The sequence below is a fragment of the Alternaria hordeiaustralica genome, assembly GCF_023758085.1.
Source record: "Alternaria hordeiaustralica strain BMP 2776 chromosome Unknown scaffold_49, whole genome shotgun sequence".
Taxonomy (NCBI): domain Eukaryota; kingdom Fungi; phylum Ascomycota; class Dothideomycetes; order Pleosporales; family Pleosporaceae; genus Alternaria; species Alternaria hordeiaustralica.
This window is the reverse complement of record NW_026056821.1, coordinates 29,795-48,122: the sequence shown is the minus strand read 5'-3', so window position 1 is coordinate 48,122 and position 18,328 is coordinate 29,795. Positions and strand designations below refer to the sequence as shown.

General features: G+C 53.3%; 4 protein-coding genes across 4 annotated transcripts; 2 read left to right on the top strand and 2 right to left on the bottom strand.

The window, feature by feature from the left end:
* Positions 1–12: 12 nt before the first annotated feature.
* J4E84_010897 (uncharacterized protein) lies at positions 13–719 on the top strand (the record flags this gene model as incomplete). Its single annotated transcript, XM_049393452.1, has 3 exons — positions 13–40; positions 87–207; positions 260–719. The coding sequence occupies 3 exons, from the start codon at positions 13–15 to the stop codon at positions 717–719; spliced, it is 609 nt and encodes a 202-aa protein (XP_049238821.1).
* Positions 720–1,854: 1,135 nt separating this feature from the next.
* Positions 1,855–4,465, bottom strand: J4E84_010896 (uncharacterized protein; the record flags this gene model as incomplete). The annotated part of the gene is made up of 5 exons (XM_049393451.1): positions 1,855–2,516; positions 2,586–2,631; positions 2,691–2,965; positions 3,027–3,401; positions 4,096–4,465. 5 exons carry the CDS (start codon positions 4,463–4,465, stop codon positions 1,855–1,857), a joined length of 1,728 nt encoding a protein of 575 aa, XP_049238820.1.
* Positions 4,466–11,544: 7,079 nt separating this feature from the next.
* Positions 11,545–12,557, top strand: J4E84_010895 (uncharacterized protein; the record flags this gene model as incomplete). Its single annotated transcript, XM_049393450.1, has 4 exons — positions 11,545–11,769; positions 11,978–12,105; positions 12,240–12,384; positions 12,495–12,557. The coding sequence occupies 4 exons, from the start codon at positions 11,545–11,547 to the stop codon at positions 12,555–12,557; spliced, it is 561 nt and encodes a 186-aa protein (XP_049238819.1).
* Positions 12,558–16,199: 3,642 nt separating this feature from the next.
* On the bottom strand, positions 16,200–17,738 carry J4E84_010894 (uncharacterized protein; the record flags this gene model as incomplete). Its single annotated transcript, XM_049393449.1, has 3 exons — positions 16,200–16,647; positions 17,062–17,482; positions 17,570–17,738. 3 exons carry the CDS (start codon positions 17,736–17,738, stop codon positions 16,200–16,202), a joined length of 1,038 nt encoding a protein of 345 aa, XP_049238818.1.
* Between the last annotated feature and the right edge of the window lie 590 nt (positions 17,739–18,328).

The window sequence follows — 18,328 nt, the reverse complement described above, 5'->3', positions numbered from 1 at the left end:
ATTCTGTCAGCAATGGGGAAGCTAGCCGAGGACATTCGCAGTGAGTTGCCTATACGAAACTTGACTCCCTAGCTAACGATACGAAGAGCAGTATTCAGAGTCTAGACCTGCTGAGCTGAACCTACTCCTCAACAGCATCTACATGAAATTTGCACCTGTTACCACGATAAAAACCAAGTGCATTACCAATCTGAGAACGTTCATCGAGTAGGTACTCGGCGAGCGGACGCCCCACTTCTTTTGCTGACTTCGACCGTAGGAAGCAGAGATTACGCTGTCTTACTGACACTGACGATATCTCCTACTTCGGGTACGCCATGATCGATGTATACAACAAGAGCAAAGAGATCAGGCGAGGAAACAAAAAGGAGGAGACACGAAAGGTCATGCAACATAGAACGTTCAAAAGACTGCTTCGCGACGAAGATACAACGCCATACCACGCGATTTGTGTAGAACTGAAAAAAGCCATCGACCGTCAAAAGCAGGTGATCAAGGAGTACTTAGAGGAGAAGATTGAGTCGTTATTCCAGGCCATCGGTAATGATCTGGAGCGATTAGGAGTAGAGCAGGCGAGCCTGGACCACAGCGAAGACCGCGAGGTTCGTGAGTCGATTTGCAGGACGCTTTCGAAGGCCAAGGAAGATCTTGGGACGATTGAGGCGTTGTTGAAGGAGAGCGGCGTTGATTGCGATGGTATCAAGGATCAGTTGACGTGACGATCTTTGTATGAATATGCATTAGATGTCTAACATCGGGTAATGAGATTCTATTGCTTTAGTTTCGTTGATATTCTTCCTCTCTAAAGTCAACTTCTGTATACTCACCGCACGAATCTACCTCCTATCGCGTCTAACAGTGAAGAATGTACCTAGACATTCTGATCTTCTACTCGCAAACCTATTAACTAACAGAGAATTGAACATCGTGTATGGGTCATGCTGCTCGTGTTTGGTCAGGTTTGCGTCTGCGCTGTTTCTTCGAGGATGCGCCAAGTATCCCCCGCGGGGATAGTGTGGCGTACTGGGGAGATGGTGTGGCGCGTGCTGGAGAGACAGTGTGGCGCATTGCATTCAGATCATCACGAGACGAGCGCGCAAACAAGAAGATACATCATGGTCTGAAGCGACAGCTCCGTTTCGCAAACAGGAAAATACGAGTCCGAGCTGTTACTTTCGCGTTGGAAAAAGAAAAACGACAGCGGCACGCATGCTCCTATTTCGGGCGAGACTAGACCGCGCTAGCCACCTGCGCTAACACCTCCCTGCATCAGCCACCCAGTTCTCCCAACCATCCCATCTCTCCGACATCGACATGACACACGCCTACGCATGCGCGCTCGACTCGTATGTGGAGACGAAAGATGCTACCTGGCCATGATAAAGTTCCGGCCCTGGGACCCGCTGTCAGGGTCTGGCTGCGCACGCTGCGCTACGGCAAGACACCCAGACCAATCGACCGCCGATGCGAATGTGAGGCTGTCACTTGGCGACGGGATCCACCGCTACTCTTTTGCTACGTATGATGTGCTGGGGTCTGATTCAGATACCAGGCTTTCAGGGACTGTAGAGATGCATGCAGTGTGGCTTGCGGCTAGCAGGCTCTTCGGATGTTGAGTTGAGTATCCTGGTTGCTATTACGAGGAGTCTTTAGACATAGCACACGAGGGCGGAAGCAGCGAGGCTAGTCTGCATCTACGATTCGCATCACAGCCGCTTGTATGCCACGCGCGAATGCGGTCGCCATCTATCTGCGTATGCAGTTACTTGCTATTCATTCGTAAGCTAATGGTGTCCAGGCGCTCACCAAGGCCTACCTATGTAACCAACACAACAAGCCAGCAAAACAACCCCATCACAACTCCCGCTCAAACTCATGGCTCTGCAACATCGTCTCCCCCCGCCCATCTATACTAACCCTATGCATCCTCCCAACATTCTTCCCCAAATCCATCTCCACCAAACTATCCCTCCTCTCTCCCCTTCTCATCCTCTTAGTCGCAGAGCCCGTCATCTCCTGATCCACAATCTCCGTATCATCAGGCATAACCTCATCCTGCGGTACATCTTCAATGCGAAACAAAAGCTGGTATGCCGGCGCATCGTCCGGGCGGTTGGGATCCTTTGTATCCCGGAAAATCGTAATACTGGGAATATGTTTTATCCCCAATTCCGCCTTGTGCTGAACCAACATGAAGGCTTTGTTTGCGCCGACGGGTGTGCCTAAGAGTGCGAGATACTCTTCACTGGACTCGTCTACTTGGACGCCTGGCCATTCTGGTACCTCTTTATAGCCTTTGCTTACGAGAATCCGGTTGACAACGGGTACGGTTTCGGTGTTGATGATGTTGCTGCCGAACCAGTATTTTAGGTTTTTGGGATTGGGGTTGCGCAGCCAGAAGGCGGCCATGATGTCGGAGGCTTGGCGGAGGAGAGGGAGTTGGTCCGCTGGGAAGCCTTCGGCGTAGGTGTCCATGGCGGCGGGCCAGGGGGCGAGGAAGTTGTGGCCGTAGATTGCTGGAGAGGGGGGTTAGTGCGTGGTGGTGGTGGTGGTGGTGGTTGAAGAGGGGTGGAAGGATGTCTTACCTCCTTGTTCAGCATTAAAAGCGAAGCGGTAGTAAGCTCCAGTGGCCTACGTATAGTCAGCCAAACTGTCAATGTTTGGCATATACCTCTTCCTGGAATACTCACGCCATACTCTTTGTCGTCGTCGTCGTTAGGGAAGTAAGTCTGCATGTCTACCGGGAGTTCATCACCATCGTCGTCCACCGCGTTCTCATCCATATGCTCGATAGAGTAACACTTGTTCTTGCCACCTTGTTCCACTGATTTTACGCTCAGTCCGAGCTTATTCAGCGCAGCCTCGATTCTGTTATTAATCTCTAAGTTTGCGAAGTCGTCCGAAAATTCGCAGTTGATTTCCGGGTCATAGTAGGCTTCGTGCCAGTACCAATCCCTTAGTTCGGCTAGATGAAGGTCAGTATCAATGGCTGGATATAGATGATAATGAAAACGGATAGAACTCACTTTCAAGTGTCCCCTTCCACTGGCTTGCCGCTGATGGCGGATTGCGGTCCAGGTAGTTGGGCCAATTCCGTCCCGCAACTTCATCCGGCATTTCCATGAGGCAACGCAGCCAATTGCCTTTCTTCTTATACTTATCCCAGCTGGCATCGTTCGCGTAGTCGGTGGGGTCGAAGTCCACAGCAGTCTGGACTAGATTCGGCTCGGAGGCGGGGGCTTTGTCGTTGGTAGGTGGGATGCTCACTGCGCTATCGCGACGATCTAGAAGGCCTGATGTGAAAGCTGTGGAGTTGGAGGAGCCGAACGATACTTCGACATGCTTGCTGTAGACCAGTGGTACACAGATCACGGTAACGAGAAGTGCGGTAATCTTCATAGCTGACGCGACACACGGATTTCGTTTCTCGGGGTATGGTGTGAATTTGGTTGAGCATTGCATTACTCCAAGCGAGAGAGCTCAGGAGTATACACACCAAGCGCTTCGTCATAGTCGTGAGTGCGCCTAAACAAGTGGATACAAGCGTTGATAGGAAAGCATACGCGGCGAGTGGCGATTGTTTAGGATTGTAGAGTGCAGAGTGAATGCACACTCCGAAGGCGTCTTCAAACTTGCTCAACCCCACAACTAACCACCGCCGTTCTACCGCCCGTATCAAGACTCACCTGACGCAATCTCTGCACATTTCTCCTTGGATTAACCGCCTCCACCACACTATTCCTCCTCTTGAAGACGTCCTCCTTATTAATGTCCGGATGTAAATTGAAAACCACAACCCCCGTATCCATGTCGTCAGGCCTTAGAACATCCTCCGGAACGTCTTCAATACGAAAGAGCAATTGGATATCGGCCTCAAACGACGGATTCGCTTTGAAATCTCGAAAGATAGTGATATCGGTGATGCGCTTATCGCCGAGTGCGGCTTTGTGTTGAAGAAGAAGGTACGCGAGTGTTGCGCCTATGGGTGAGCCTGATGTAGTGTTAGTAAGAAGCACCTTTTTGTTCTCAAGGTATCGAGATCATGATATGTCGTAGTATTATAACCAAAGAGAAAATAAACAGCGCCAAACTTACCAACCAGAACAGTCCCTTCTTCGCTATCCGCACTGACACGTACACCTGGCCACTCCGGTATCCTGTCATACCCACTCTCCTGCAGTATCTTGTTGATCAGAGGTAATGTCTCCTCGTTGACTACATTATTCGCGAAGTAATACTTCAACCCCTTCGGATTCGGCGTTCTTGACCAATAAGCCGCTATAATTTCTGATGCGAACTGAAGACGGGGAAGTTCGTTGGGCCGGGGCGTGTGGGCCCAGTTCTGCGTTGCAGCGTGGCGGGGTGCGTCGAGAGATTGGACGAAGAGCGCTCCTTGTTCTGCGTTGACGACGAAGCGGTAATGTCCTCCAGTAGCGGTGTACGTGTCCCGTCCCACGGCGTACATTTGGTCGTTGGCCGGTACATGCTCTCCATTCTCGTACTCTTCCTCAGGATCTAGGTGTTCAACTGAGTAGCCCCTGTTCTTTCCTCCTTCGGTAGCCGGTTTGGCGTTTAGGTCGAGTGCGGCAAGCGCGACGCCGATGCGGTTGTACCCATTACCATCATTAGTGAAATCGCAGTGGTGGCCTTGGTGGTATTCGGCCTCGTGCCAGTTCCAGGTCGCGAGCTGCTCTGCGGATGAGGTAAGCAGAGGCTCGACGTTTTCGAAGAGAAGAGAGGAGGGGTGGATCCTAATGGCTTACCTTGCAGAGTGCCTTGCCATTCACTGCTTGCAGTGGTGGGTACCCGGTTCAAGGGGTCGGGCCATGCTTTGCCTGCTTCCGAGTCGGTCATATCCAGGAGACAATTGAGCCATCCGCCTTTTGTAGCGTATGTGCTCCATGTTTCCGCGTTGGCGATGTTGCTTGGATCATAGTTCGTACGAGGGCGGACGGTGTTCAATCGTGGAGTGCTGTGAAGAGTGGAATCGCCAAATGGTACTTCGATGAGAGTGCTACATACGAGACTCGCGAGACCCGCGAGACCCGCGATGCTCTGGAACGATCTCATGGATTTGGTATCTTGACGTTGATCAAGTCATGAGTCTTCCAGTCCAACATGTTATCTCGGGTGGACATAGCAGCGAGCGGTGGGCACGCGCGACGAACCGTTTTGGGATAAAGTTGACAGTGAAAGAATGCGCACCAAGTGCATTGCGTGATTAGCGAACAGCGAACAACGCGGATTCTGAAAGGCAACAGGCGCAGTACTTCACGCACTCTCTAGAGACCGCGCGCCCGCAGAGCCTGGTTTAGGATTAGACATCACCATATCTCACCCCTGAATCTCAATGGAGTCAAAGTCAACACGATTTACGTTCTACAGGTGCGACAAACATCCAGAGAGGGGCAACAAACGCTTGAAACAGAAGAGATGCAAGACTAAAGAAAGAGGACGGAACGAAAGAAAATTTGACCTATACCAGAGGTTGGGGAAACAGCGAACCATTGACCAAAATAGGTCAAGGAGACGGATATAACTTCTCAACTGGATAGCCGCCAACTCAGAATAACATCCCATGGCGACATGGTCGACTCGCCCTGCAATGTCTCCATATAGCCCTCCTTCCTTCCCGATGCCTACCCCTTTCCCACATATCAACTCACCCTTACCATTAAGACGCACCCTTACCAACACCATAAGGCTGTGTACCACGTCGCCGCTTCAAGCATTCCAGAACAATGTTGGTCAGACCGGCTCATCTCACGCCGTCATCTACCCGGCGCCTTGGTTTACGGGATGCCGGTCGCACAATACTGCATGCTTGCTTTTACCCGAAGCACGCCGAACCAAAAATAAGCAAGCAAGCAAGTTACGTTACTCAGCGCGATGGCGCTGTATCATGGATGTGCGCGCGCGTCGCGGGAACACATGTTCGACTATGCTTAGGTGTACCGGAGTGAGCGTGCTGACTGCGCGATGGAAAGGTCGGGTTACTAAGGGTGGGTATGAGTGGTGATGCAGGAGAGATAAGAGCGACCGTCGCCTCTACCACGCATCCTACACATGTTCGGCCATGCTAGGTGTACCGATGTTCGCGTGCTGACTGTGTTGCGGAGTCGAGCAAGGCTTGTGGTATGTTGCGCGCGTGAGACGGGCCGTAGTCTGCTTGGTGTATGGATGGGCCGCGCGGAGCGTCGCGGAACGACTGTATCAGCGCAACAGCTGAGGTCAGTCGTTGGTGTTGAGCAGCAAGCCGGAAGAGCTGCGTGCAGTAATGGTGACCGCTTCATGTCATCATGGAATGGTAGTTTGACCAGTCAAGCTCGCTCACTAGGCGGTGGTGTGAGGGAATCCTGGATATTGGTACCGCGAGGGAGATGCCGTATTTGGTGTCATGCCCATGTCTATCGAGAGCCCGAGTCCTGGGTTCATGCCACATGGAAGGCGTAATCGTACGAATGCAGTAGCTCTGCCGTAAACCTGCAACCGGTGCAATTGGGCTGACCGGGGGAATGGGGAATAAGGAAAGCTGCCGACACGATGATTGGAGACGCGACGGGTAACGCATGCAGCCAAAAACCATCGCAATTGGAACGCCATTCCCATCCGAAGTACAAAGAGGAGTTATTCGAAACTAGCGTTTGGCGTTACTGGGAGGGCTGCAGCCGGCGCATTCTTTTCGGATATCGGAGGAACAAGAAAGTGTATCGATAGTGGCAGGTTATCCATCGTGTTCCGGAAGCGTAAATGTGCATCGCGCATGTGGAACGGCATCGTGTGTCTGAGGAGAGCTGATGTCACTGAAATTTTCCTAGTGTGCATCGAAGAACTCTGTTGCAGTCGACACAAAGCTGAGGAAGGTTTCTCTTTGCGCAGCGTACCTTGAACCTACCTGGTAGTGCTGACTGCACACGTGGACATGTCGGCGAAGAGCAGAGGAACTGGTGTTCGGCAGCTGCAGTCAGCCTCGGATGCTAGCATATTGGAGGGCAGCCAGATGACGCACGAGGCCTGGCGTAGCGAGCTTCAAGAAGGCGCACAAGAGTACCGGAGCAGCGGAATGATGCGAAAAGGTACATACTTCCGGATCGACGGCGGAAATTTTTCTGGTGCGACAATCATTGAGTCGCGAGAAATGTCGCGGGGCTGGCACGCGGAATTGCTCAGGGAACACGATCGGGGGAGAGGCGGCCTCGGACTGTGTAGCCCAAAGAGTAGTGATTTGGGCGCCAGCGCAAGGAGATCATCAGGGACGAGTGATGGGCTACGTGGATGTGAAGTCATCCTTGTTGATCGCTTTCACGCTGGCGTCCGGGGAGCTCTGCGACAAATCCGAGATGAAGCAGGTCTTTCAGCAGTGGCCTCGCAATAACCCGGCGCAACGTCTTGCCTGCTTGGACGTTCAAAGGTAGTTCCTACGTTACACTGTAAGGCCCGAATAGAGCTGCGTGAAACGCTATGAAATGCGACGCTCGAAAGCTGAATTGCCTTGTGTAGATGGCTCCGCCGGCTAATGGTACCGAATCCCCAGCCAGTACCTGTCAACATGACAGCTAGTGCGACGGTGCTCATGGAACTCTCCTTCTGCAGCAGCGCAAAGTTCGTACAGCGCACACTTGGCCTTGAGTCGGCATGAATGCGCTGGTACATCGGCGAAGCGGCTCGCGGGCCCTCTTCCAGTAGTCAGGCGAAGGTCCACACAGAGCAGAATTCCACGTGTAGACAGGGTTCTCTTTGTACGCGATGATCCTTTTGGAGATGACAACCCTTGCTTCGCTTCTCATCGCTGGGACTGGCACGCAGATTGCAGTAGCGCGCTCAAAGAGGAAGTGCCAAAAGCCGTTCCAGGACCCACTTTCCCTCCTCCCCGCAAGGTCTAACTCACGATCACAATTTCGACAAAGTTTTCTGTGGAGAAATCCGTCAAACACCTGTCAAATTGCAAGGCGGTCGGAATTGACAGCGATGCTGCCAGTAAAACGTCGGTGGCTTGGACGGACGTTAAGAGGAAGATGACCTGACGGAGTTCAGACCCTGTCGATGTGTGACGACGCTGCACTGGTTATCGGATGATGGCTGTGAATCACGATCGCTAGGATAGAGTCGAGCGAGCATGGACTGAAGATCGCGAACGCTGTTTGAGCCCTCAACGCTCCCGCACTGATAGGCGTGAGGCAGTGGCAGCCCAACGTACGACGGGCGCAGGTATCAGCGGAAGACAGCGATCTCTCAGTACAGTACCGTACACAAGACGGTATGAGCAAACACGCTGGTCGAGCGCTGGGCGGTGTCGCGTGGCTTTCGGCATGTCTCTGCGTGAGGCTAGTGGATAAGGACGGGATGCCCTTGTCGCGCGTCTCAGCCTGATTGTGAAGCACACGACCCCTGTCCATACCCAGGACGGCGAATCAGGGTTGGTGCTGCTTGCGAATTATATTATTGGACTGGCATAACGGCTGCATTCTGGCAAATGTGTTTACGATGGACTGCGGGCTGTAATACGGAGGAATCCCAAGGGGGCAAGAGCGATGTCATCGTTCCTTCCGTGCCAGAAACAATTCGTCATGGCGACGGCTGGGCTCCGTGGTGGGTGAGCGAGTGCGTCAACGAGGCTGCGACGTGTAGGTTTTTTGGAGAAGCAAGCGATTGTGCGCGAAACCTTGCTGGTCATGATCCCGGGACGTCGAACGCATGCAGCATCCGTGTGCTTGGAGGCGCGGAAGGCTTGCAGTGATCCGCGAATGCGACGTGTCTGAGAACGACCGGCGGCCAAATTTCTTGGTCGTGAATAAGTGCGCATTCTGTGTCAGTTTGTCTGCGATGATCAGGGACAGCCTGGGAGTGAGGGCGACTCAGCGGGCGATTCATTCTTCCTTCCAGAGGCTTTCCAGAACAAACCGCAGGCGAGATTTTCGTGGCGCCGGGCCCACTCACCGCAAGCCGGGCAACGCTCTCATTACGGCACCTGGCGATGCTGCTGGCGAATTGCTTTGGCGGCCGCGGTGCAGAGGCATAGTTGTTTGCACGCCGCAGATGTGATGGTGGTGCTGGGCTGCGGCGAGGGCAGCTCCTTCCTCATCGCCACGCACGCGAGGGTTGGTTGAGGCAGGAGCAGCCCATCCCACGTGGCGCAACCCCGTCACAAGCAACGACGCGGAAGCAAAGGCTCCAAGACAGCTACGGTTCATCAAACCACAAAAGCAAGCTGCTATGAACATGTCCCGTCAAACATCAGCCGCCACGGCCAAAGGCAAGTGCACTGCGATCCCGACAGCCAGTAACCCGGTTGGCTGGGAGGCATGGAGGGCAGACAGGGCTGCCAGAGAGGTGATTCAGCATAGGCAGTGGACCGGCCGGGGAAGGACATCCGGAAGTCTGTGTGGCGTCTCTGAACCTTCTCTTCTTGCTTCTGGCGCAGTCCAACAAACGCGGCACGAGTCGACGCCGCCGGTCAAAGCAGCGAGACGGGAGCGCTGACACTGTCTCATCTAAGCCGCCGTGTCTGGAAGCGCGCGGCGACAGCCAGACAAAATGCGATAGGGCCGCGAGCCCAAGTGAGAGCGCTGGGAGTCGCGCCTGAGAATCGCCTCCATGGTACGCCATGTTACGCCATGTTACGGTGAAAAGGCACTGAAGCGTCAGCACAAGCACACCCTTCGCAGGTTGGCACCCCAGCGAAGCCGTTGGCATGGCTCTCGTTAGCGCCTGCAGGTACGGCTTTCTAGCGCGGCACTATTCAAGGGGGATAACCAGCTTGGTGGTAACAGTGCGCAGATCACCCTGGCTCCTGATGATGGCAAGGGAGCCTACCTTGAAACAGGCCGAAAGACCCGTCGCTCCCGATGCGCAATGTAGTCAGGGCTTTTGCTCTGAAAAGCACTGTCTCTCATTTCATTTGTCTCGCCGACAGCCAAGACCACCTTTGGCAAGTCAGTAACAGGCCCCCTTATTCTAGCCGCGAATATAGAAGCTTCAGGGCGCCCTTCGTTTACTGCCATCATCATCTTCACTCCCTTCAAACTACCCACACTCATTCCACCCCTCCCCACTCCCCAGTCACTGCTAGCCAGTCCACGGGTACACGACACTATCTAATAAAGCTCGCCCACCGCCGCTCCGCTCTTTGTATCGCCTTTACACGAACCAACGCCGACTACCACACTCACTTTTCGTCCTTACAAAATATTCGCACAGGCCAGGTGTTCAGCCCGGCACCTCTCACAAAACGCATTCCTCAATTGGTACGTCCTGCATTCACCGAGTCTATATTTGACTTTCTTGTGCAACATCATGCTGACTTATAAACCAGAGAACACACTCGTCAACAACATGATCTTCAGAGAGTCAGAGTCCAACAACATGGGTCGCGGAGCCTACGACACCACTGGCACCCCCAAGCCTCCTCCACCACCGCCCAAATAAGATGCGTCATTACCTCTCGACGGAGCATTTCTTTTTTCGCCTGCCGCCATTGCCTGCTTCCTCGCAATGCCATCACATTGGCAAGCTACTTGTTCCGTTGGGACTAAAGGGATCCATCCCACGCCTCGTAAGTCACAGACACGTCGCACCCTGCATGAACACGTCAACTAACAATGACTCAGTCCCGCGTACAACACATTTCCAGCGCATTCACCGCGCCGAATTCTGGGTCTACGGCGCATCTTCTTCCACGGAGCCTCTTGGACTTTACGCACTTTAATCATCGGCGACCATTTCGATTCTTCAGCGACCTAATACCCCTGCGACTTCGGCTACCGGCGTTATCAAGCGACTCTCATCGCACAGCCTCCTCACTCTCTTGCGTCACACGTTCAGCGACATTCCCTTACGGCAAAAAAGTTCTTTTCATCGGCGTTCTTATAGACGGTTGGGCCCAGGCATAGATACCAAAAACGGACCTTCATTTCTTTCTTTCGGACAGCGCACTGGGGTAGATTGATCGTCGCCAGCCTTCATTGGCACTCATGGCACGAGTTGTACTGTACTATAGCGCGTTGGAGTGGTCGAATCGGCGACCACGACTCAACGGACTTGTTTTCTTTAGACGGCTCCTCATGAACGACATGCATGGGCCGCTCTCCCCATAGCTTTGGACATTAGACTGAGCGCCTGGGCCATTGTACTTGTGTCTCGCGACTCAACTGGCTGAAGTTTAGACTAATCAACATCTACTACTATCATATCCTCCTCCACGATGATGACATTGCCTGTGCTGTGATCGCTTTCACCCACCCCCATGGTACTCCCGTCACACGTGTGGCGCTGCGGATCTCCGTCGCGGGTACATCGATAGGCCTTAGCGATCCGCATGCAGCGGAATCGAGCGGCGACCCTGGTTCGTGCTACCTGGTGGGTGTTTTGCCAGACGTTGCGGGCGCTGGACTGGGTAGCTTCGAGGCTTGGCGGGCAGAGTGGAGACATGGCACTGCACCCCACGAATACGGCGCGCCGAATTGCAACCTCACCACAGCTCCACCACCAACCCAGCCGTCTCTTTACAGCTAGATACTCTTCCGTACACAAGCCTCACCACCCACCATGGCCAACATCAACTGGCGGACCATCAACATCGACGCCTTGGACCCCGACAGCCCCGCCAACTTCGACCTAAGCTCCCTCGCTCCCGCCGTTGCGCCTGTCTCGACGGCCGATGTCCAGACCAACGCCCAGTCAATACGGCAACTGCTACGGGGTGGTGACAATGAGGGCGCCCTTCAGAGTGCCTTAGAGAACCCCCCATATGGCGCAGACGACAAGGGAAAGGTACGTTGCGCCTCAGCACAGCTCAAGACAGCTCTGGAAGCTCCAGAGACAAGTCAGAGACACGACGCTCCCAGTCCAGCGGTTTAGATGTCTTTCCAGATATAGACACCTGGTCACATCACCACCGCGTCTCTGGACTTGGGCTACCGACGACCAGGTCGGCGACATTGCACCGCCCAGGACCAAGCTGACAAGTACACCACCACAGGAAGTCCACCTTTCGGTCGTCATCGAGATCCTACAATCCATACGCCAGTCAGACATGTCACCAATGCTCAGCCGGATATATGGTGCGCCGGGTGGAACCGAAGCATTGGACGTCCTGATGAAGTACATGTACGTCCACCGTCTCGTTTGGGTCTCTCACAAGCCTCACCGCCCACCGACCTCTACTGCCCATCGTGCCTTCCCGCATCACCACGCGCCACCGTCGCACATCCAGAAACATAGACTAACGAAAGTACTCGCAGTTACAAAGGCATGGCACAGGGAGCACCGTCAGGCACCAAGCGCGACATCACCCCCCAACCGACCGGCTTCTCGCAGATTCATACTCGTGGCGGCGGCGAGGGTGGCGGCCAAGCCATGAGCGTACTGCTCAGCTGGCATGAGAAGGTACGACCCCACGCACCTTCCTCGTTATTTGAAACTTCCCGCCCACCGGGTCACATCCCACGCTCTCCCACACCACGTCTATTTTTTGTTTCGTCACTAACACACCTCAGCTTGTGGAGATAGCAGGCCCAGGTTCCATTTCTAGGGTTATGAGTGATCGCCGGACAGTTTGAAGTCGTGCTCGCAATTGCAACCACGGCGAAGCGTCATTTCCAAATAAACTCATGGCTGGCTAATCGCTAGCTCATCACCTCGATAGCGTTCAATCGATATGGACGCGCACACAATTAGGCCCAACGGCAAAAGCAGAACCCGAACAAATCAAGACACGTCCTCTAGCCCACGGCTTTCTCTCCCGTCTTCCTGCCTAGATACTTCTGAACCCAAAAATTTCACAACAAGCATATCCTCCAGCGCGCAATATTGACCACGCAAGCCATCGCGATCTCTCGCAATTTTCCCTTCGTTCCCAATGACGCCGCAATCCATGTCCATGCACAACTCACTGCGCGCACAGACAACCAGCCTTCCTACCGGCCTTGCATCATTCCCCAAACCCTTCTTCAGCCCTACTTATCCCTCCCTTCGCAGACGCATCCTCATTTCGCGGACACGGGAACCGCTTTCACGCTAGCCCGCGTAACTTTGATTAAAGCGGCAAGCCCAGCGCAACGCCAACACTGCCCTATCGACCGCGGCATAGCTTCCACGCGAAGTCTCGTGTTGTACTAGCGTCAGCTTCCCTTCCAGCCCGACGCTTTCCCACGCTAGCTTCCCAGATAGGAAAGTACCTAGGATGGGCGGGCAGGACGTGGTACGCTATACCTAGTACAGACGCCGTTGGGTGCTGAAACACCGTTGGCACGGGTTGCGAGTGATGATCTCAATTCTTTGACAGACCGGCACCACTCGAAGTTTATAGGTGGGATTATTTGAAACAGCGACGCGACGGGGAGGAAGTTTGTCATGGGCTTTATCGATTAGGCAGGCAGTGGGATGATGTGGTACGTATGATTTGTCGCAGTTGTGTATATGCAAGCTTTCGCTATGTAACACAGGAAACACGAAATGCATGTTTCGGTCGCGAGGACCTTGAGTTTGGGTTGGATTGTTAGTTGCGCTGTTGCTGGTGCGGTGCGGGTTGCTGGACTGGAATGCACGCGACTGGAATGACAGCTCCCAACCTGTTTGACGCGCGCGCGCTGAACAGGGCTTGGTTCGTTTGATGCGCGAACGTGTTTCTAGAAAGACGTACCTGGAAGGGTACAAGGTGGGTTCTTCGGGGGTTATGCGTAGGGCTGCGACATGTCATTACGCCGAGCTTGAGCGCTTTTCTCCGTACCCTCCCCCGTCTTCCGTTTGTCATTATGACTGATGGCCAAGGCAATCACACAGGAACCTTTTCATCGAGTTTCAAATCTCCATCGAGATGGTATTTGGAAGGTTGGGTTTAAGATGGCAAATTCAGTACAGCTGTCAAATCTTGGGCGACAGGCGAGAAGATATGGGACTGGTAGGTAGGCTGGCACGCTGGTAGAGTTCCAGCGATTGAGATTGAGATTGATTTGATTACAAGTACCCTTGGTACCTCGGTCCCACAATCGGCACATCACCGGCATTAACACCGTCCGATCTCGCCTCCTCGGTACAATACAACAGCAACCCATCCATCTCCAACATCTCCAATTCTCCCCCTCGTCTCATCACCTGCGTCTCACATGACCAACCGCTCATGCAAACCCTTCAAGCTCCTCCTGGTTTAGTAACGCAGTAACGCGTTGTGGTTTTGGAACAGTCGAACCTGGCACCTTGTCTGCATTGAAATGCGATCGCTCGGCGCTGTCGCTGTCGCATGTTTACAGGGAACACGGGTTCGGAACCCACGTGGGAAATGTGTTGCAGTGGGGCTTATGTCAGACGACGTTCTTGGGTATGACATGCATGCAGATGGAGTCCGTGTCGGGGCTGCCGAGGAAGAGGGTAGGTTGACGCGACGTTGGGTTTCAGAGTTGAGGAGGCTGACGGCGAGGGCGTCGGATCCGCTGGCTGGAGGGCTGGAGGGGAGCGGAGCCGCTTGGAGGCTGTTCTTTTTTTGTGTAGGTGAGTTTGCGTGTATGTATGAACAAGCTGGTGTCGTAAGCGCTGAAGCTTGGTGATCGATATAGTTGCTCTTCGTGGACAGAACCTTTCCTTGAGGTGCAGGTCGAGGTGGGTTGTGGCGGTAAGCCGGACGTAGACATGGAGTAGTTTCTCCCTTTGCTGCAATGATGATGCCGATGACGATGACGATATGTCTTGTTCTCTGGGTATTACAGATGAAGCGATGTTTGTCTACCGATGCCTGGCAGGACCGCTGCGAGTATCACAAACCACGTTATCAAGAATCGAGGCTGGTTGTCGAGATCATGTTTTCCATACATCGCGTTGAATCACGGAGATGTCACGAGAAAAACTCCAATACTTCTCCCCCAGGGTCTCTTTCGTGCTCTACGCATATCTCCCGTATTCGCATACGCTTTCGCAACACTTGAGTCTTACAATTCCCCTCGCATTCTCATCCTCCCATCCTCTCACAGTCTTATTTCCTTTTTCTTTCTCATGACTCTCCCGTCCACCAGGCTCATTACTCCTGCTGACTCTCGCAGACTCGCAATGCACACGACTCCTGCTCTTTCGCCTCCATTCTTTAATCTCATTATATCATTACTCGCGAAGCAAATGCGTCATGGCATTCCCTCCAAGCCATGCAACAAACCCACCTCTTTTTGCTCTTTCCACCCATAAACTTGGTCGCGCCACGTATACTCGAATCCAGGTCATCGTGGCTTTTACGCCACTGCCATCACACCCACTATCTCACTATCTCTCGCTCCCTCCCGTCCTCCCGAGATCTCATCTCTTCTTTTTCCGTATCATTTTTATCGCTCGCAAGCCCTCGCGTCACCATGGTTTGTCGTGGCTTGTCGTGGCTCGAACTGTCACAGGGTCTCCTTTCTTTTTTCTTGCTTTTTGCTTCCGAGGAGAAAGTGGTGTGGCAGTGGTGGGTACGGGGAAGCGAGGGAGGGTTTCAAAATATCCCTATGGGTGTGCACTGTTCCGTCGTTCCGGCAAAAGAAACGTCGTGGTGGCGTTGGGTTGGAATGAGGCTGGCGCCGGGGATATGGATGGGGGCGTGATGGGGGCTGAGGGAGGTAAGAGGGTATGTGGTGGTGGGGAAAGCGGTGTTGGGAAAAGGTTGTATGGGATGCTGGGTATGAGATAGCTACTGTAGACCAAGTCTTGAGTCTAATGTTTCTGACAGCGTGCAGCTCATCGATAAGTTATGCGGCGAGGATCTGAACGTGTAGGCTAACCGTGCACCCGCGACCCCAAGTAGCTGAGTAGGGATAAAGGTAGATACTCTCTGCGTTGAAGAGATTGCTATACGTGGGTAGCATTGTCACCTTGTTGTATGACATGCCCACCTTTAGGCATCGACTCCAATCTTTCACGAAGAAGACAACATCACAGCATGTACATCCAGGATCGACATTCGACAACAGTGCATCCACGTCAGCCTAGGGAAAAACTGAACACCGTGGAGCCTACATTATGGTAAAAACATACAAAGTAGGTGGCCCAAGGTCAACGTCGGCTCCAGGGTCTTCATTTTTTTCCATTGTATGAGGTATGCATCATCAACATAGCTAACGCAACGATCGAAAGAATTACTATTATTCATTCTCATCCAAGTAAACAAGCTACCAGGGTATCAATACTCAATATCCCACTCATGCCTAAACGCCTTATATACCAAAATGCCCTCCATCAAACCCTCATCTAGACTCCTGAGGACTCAACGGTCTCTCGCTGATGAAATCCTTGTTCTTGTCCAGTAACTCCTCGCTACGCTGCCTAATCATCTCATCCCTATCCGGATCACCCTCTTGTAGCATCCTCTGCACTTCGGCCCTATTCCGCTCTATAAGCGTCTCGATAGGCGTCTCCTCCACAAGGGTCTCTTCGACAGGACCATGCACAGCACCCCCACTTCCCCACCTTCCGAGAGCAGGTGGGTCTGCGGGTCCGTCTCTGACAACGCTGATGTCTGTTTTGTGCTTCTTCTTCAGCTTGTTCAATTCCGAATCCCGACGAGGAGTCCAGGGACCGGGACGACTGGAAGGACCGCCACGGGAAGAAGGACCGGCATGGGAATTGTATGTGGGAGGAGCCGATCGGACTGGAGTTCCGTCCTTGTACGCGGTGACGACAGAGGGCGACTTGCTTATGTTCTGCAATTCATGATTTTGGTGAGGCGAGAGACCAGGACCAGCGGGGTCGGGACGAGAGAGGTCAGGACGGGAATCGGCTGTGATGGTTTTACGAAGCCAATTCTATACGGCATTGCCTTTCGGTTCGGGCTCTGCGTCATCTTGTGCGCCATCAAGATGACGGGCATGTGCGGAGAAGACTCCGAGCTTGTCGATGTGGTTCAGCGAATGCCAGAGGAGATATGTACTAGACAAATGAGTCAGTAAGAGTGGTACGATAGCACCTCATACAAGGGAAAAACTGAACACCCTAGAGGCTACATCAAGAAGAAAACCTGCAAATTAGGTGGTCTAACGTCGATGTAGGCTCTAGACCTGTCCAGGTTTTCTCTAGCTTGAGGTGATAGGACCGATAGAGGTGACTTACCTGACAAAAGTGAAGATCATGCCCGGCCACAAAAACACAACACTAGCAATCGCCCGCCCATTCTTGTTGTAAGCGAGCGGAGTCTCACCGGCCTTCTTGAACTGCGACAACAGGCCCTGTCCGCGCTCGAAGTCCGTGCCGGTAAGGTGCGCACTCTTGCTCGCGGTGATGTACGTGTATGCAAGGGCGTCGGAGAGCGTAAGCATGCAAGCAAAGACTGAGCAAGCTTTCCAAGCGTTGATGACGCCTCTCGACTCTTGTCGCTCAGGCCAGAAGAGATCGAAGAAGAAGGCGGCACCGAAAATGGTGGCGACGAAGATACCAACGAAGATGTTGTACGATGCGATGCCGACGAAGTTGTTGTTGTGGATCATGACGTTGCGGTCGAGCTTTGAGACGAACTTTTGCTGGTCGACGTAGTCTGCTGGATGTTAGATAATGTTCAAGTTGGAAGATCGCAGACGGTTGTCGTCGCCACCATGAGCAGAAATGGAGAGAGATGCCATACCAGAGAGCGCAGCCGTTCCCAGACTCTCACTGACAACGCAGAGAATCATGGCGAGTTGGTAGATGATGAACTTTGTCCGGCGGTTGTGATACGTGTTGTTCCACATGTAGCCAGACTTGAACTTGCCCCATTGCATCTCCTTCATGTCGAGACCCCAGATTACCGCCATCGTGACTGAATATGGATGCTAGTAATGAGATGAAAGATGGAGTTGCCTAACGAAGTGCGCGCGATAAGTTGGCTGAAGTGAAGGATGGCAAGTGAAGCGCGGGAAGGCCGGATAGAATACACCTCCGACGTATTGGTCGCGATAGCCAGGAAACTTGTCTGTAAGGTAAGCACCGCGCGAGTATCGAGCCTCCCCGAGGTCCCACGGGCAGTTGCATACTTAAGGGTCCTCTTTCCTGGCCACTCCACACCACCTACGTCGCGCCTCCACCCTCTCCGTCAGCCATCACCGACGCAATCGAATTCTTTCAATGTTAAATCCGTCTCCAGACCCGCCCAGTCCACAAGGGAAACAAGCACCCGCCAACCGTCGCGGTGCTGGCGTCGATCCTACGCCATCGTTGCTTCGCTGAAGCTTATCACTTCCACGCGCAGCCCCAGACCCACGAATGACAGTGCGAAAACAGTATTAATCAGCGTCTCGGCTGGGGTCGGCGAAAAGATCACGATGGGAAAGTTGAAAGGTGATTGGGAAATGTGGTTGGGAGGAGGGTGGGTGCGACGTCATCGAGCGGGATGTCGGTGGGGACT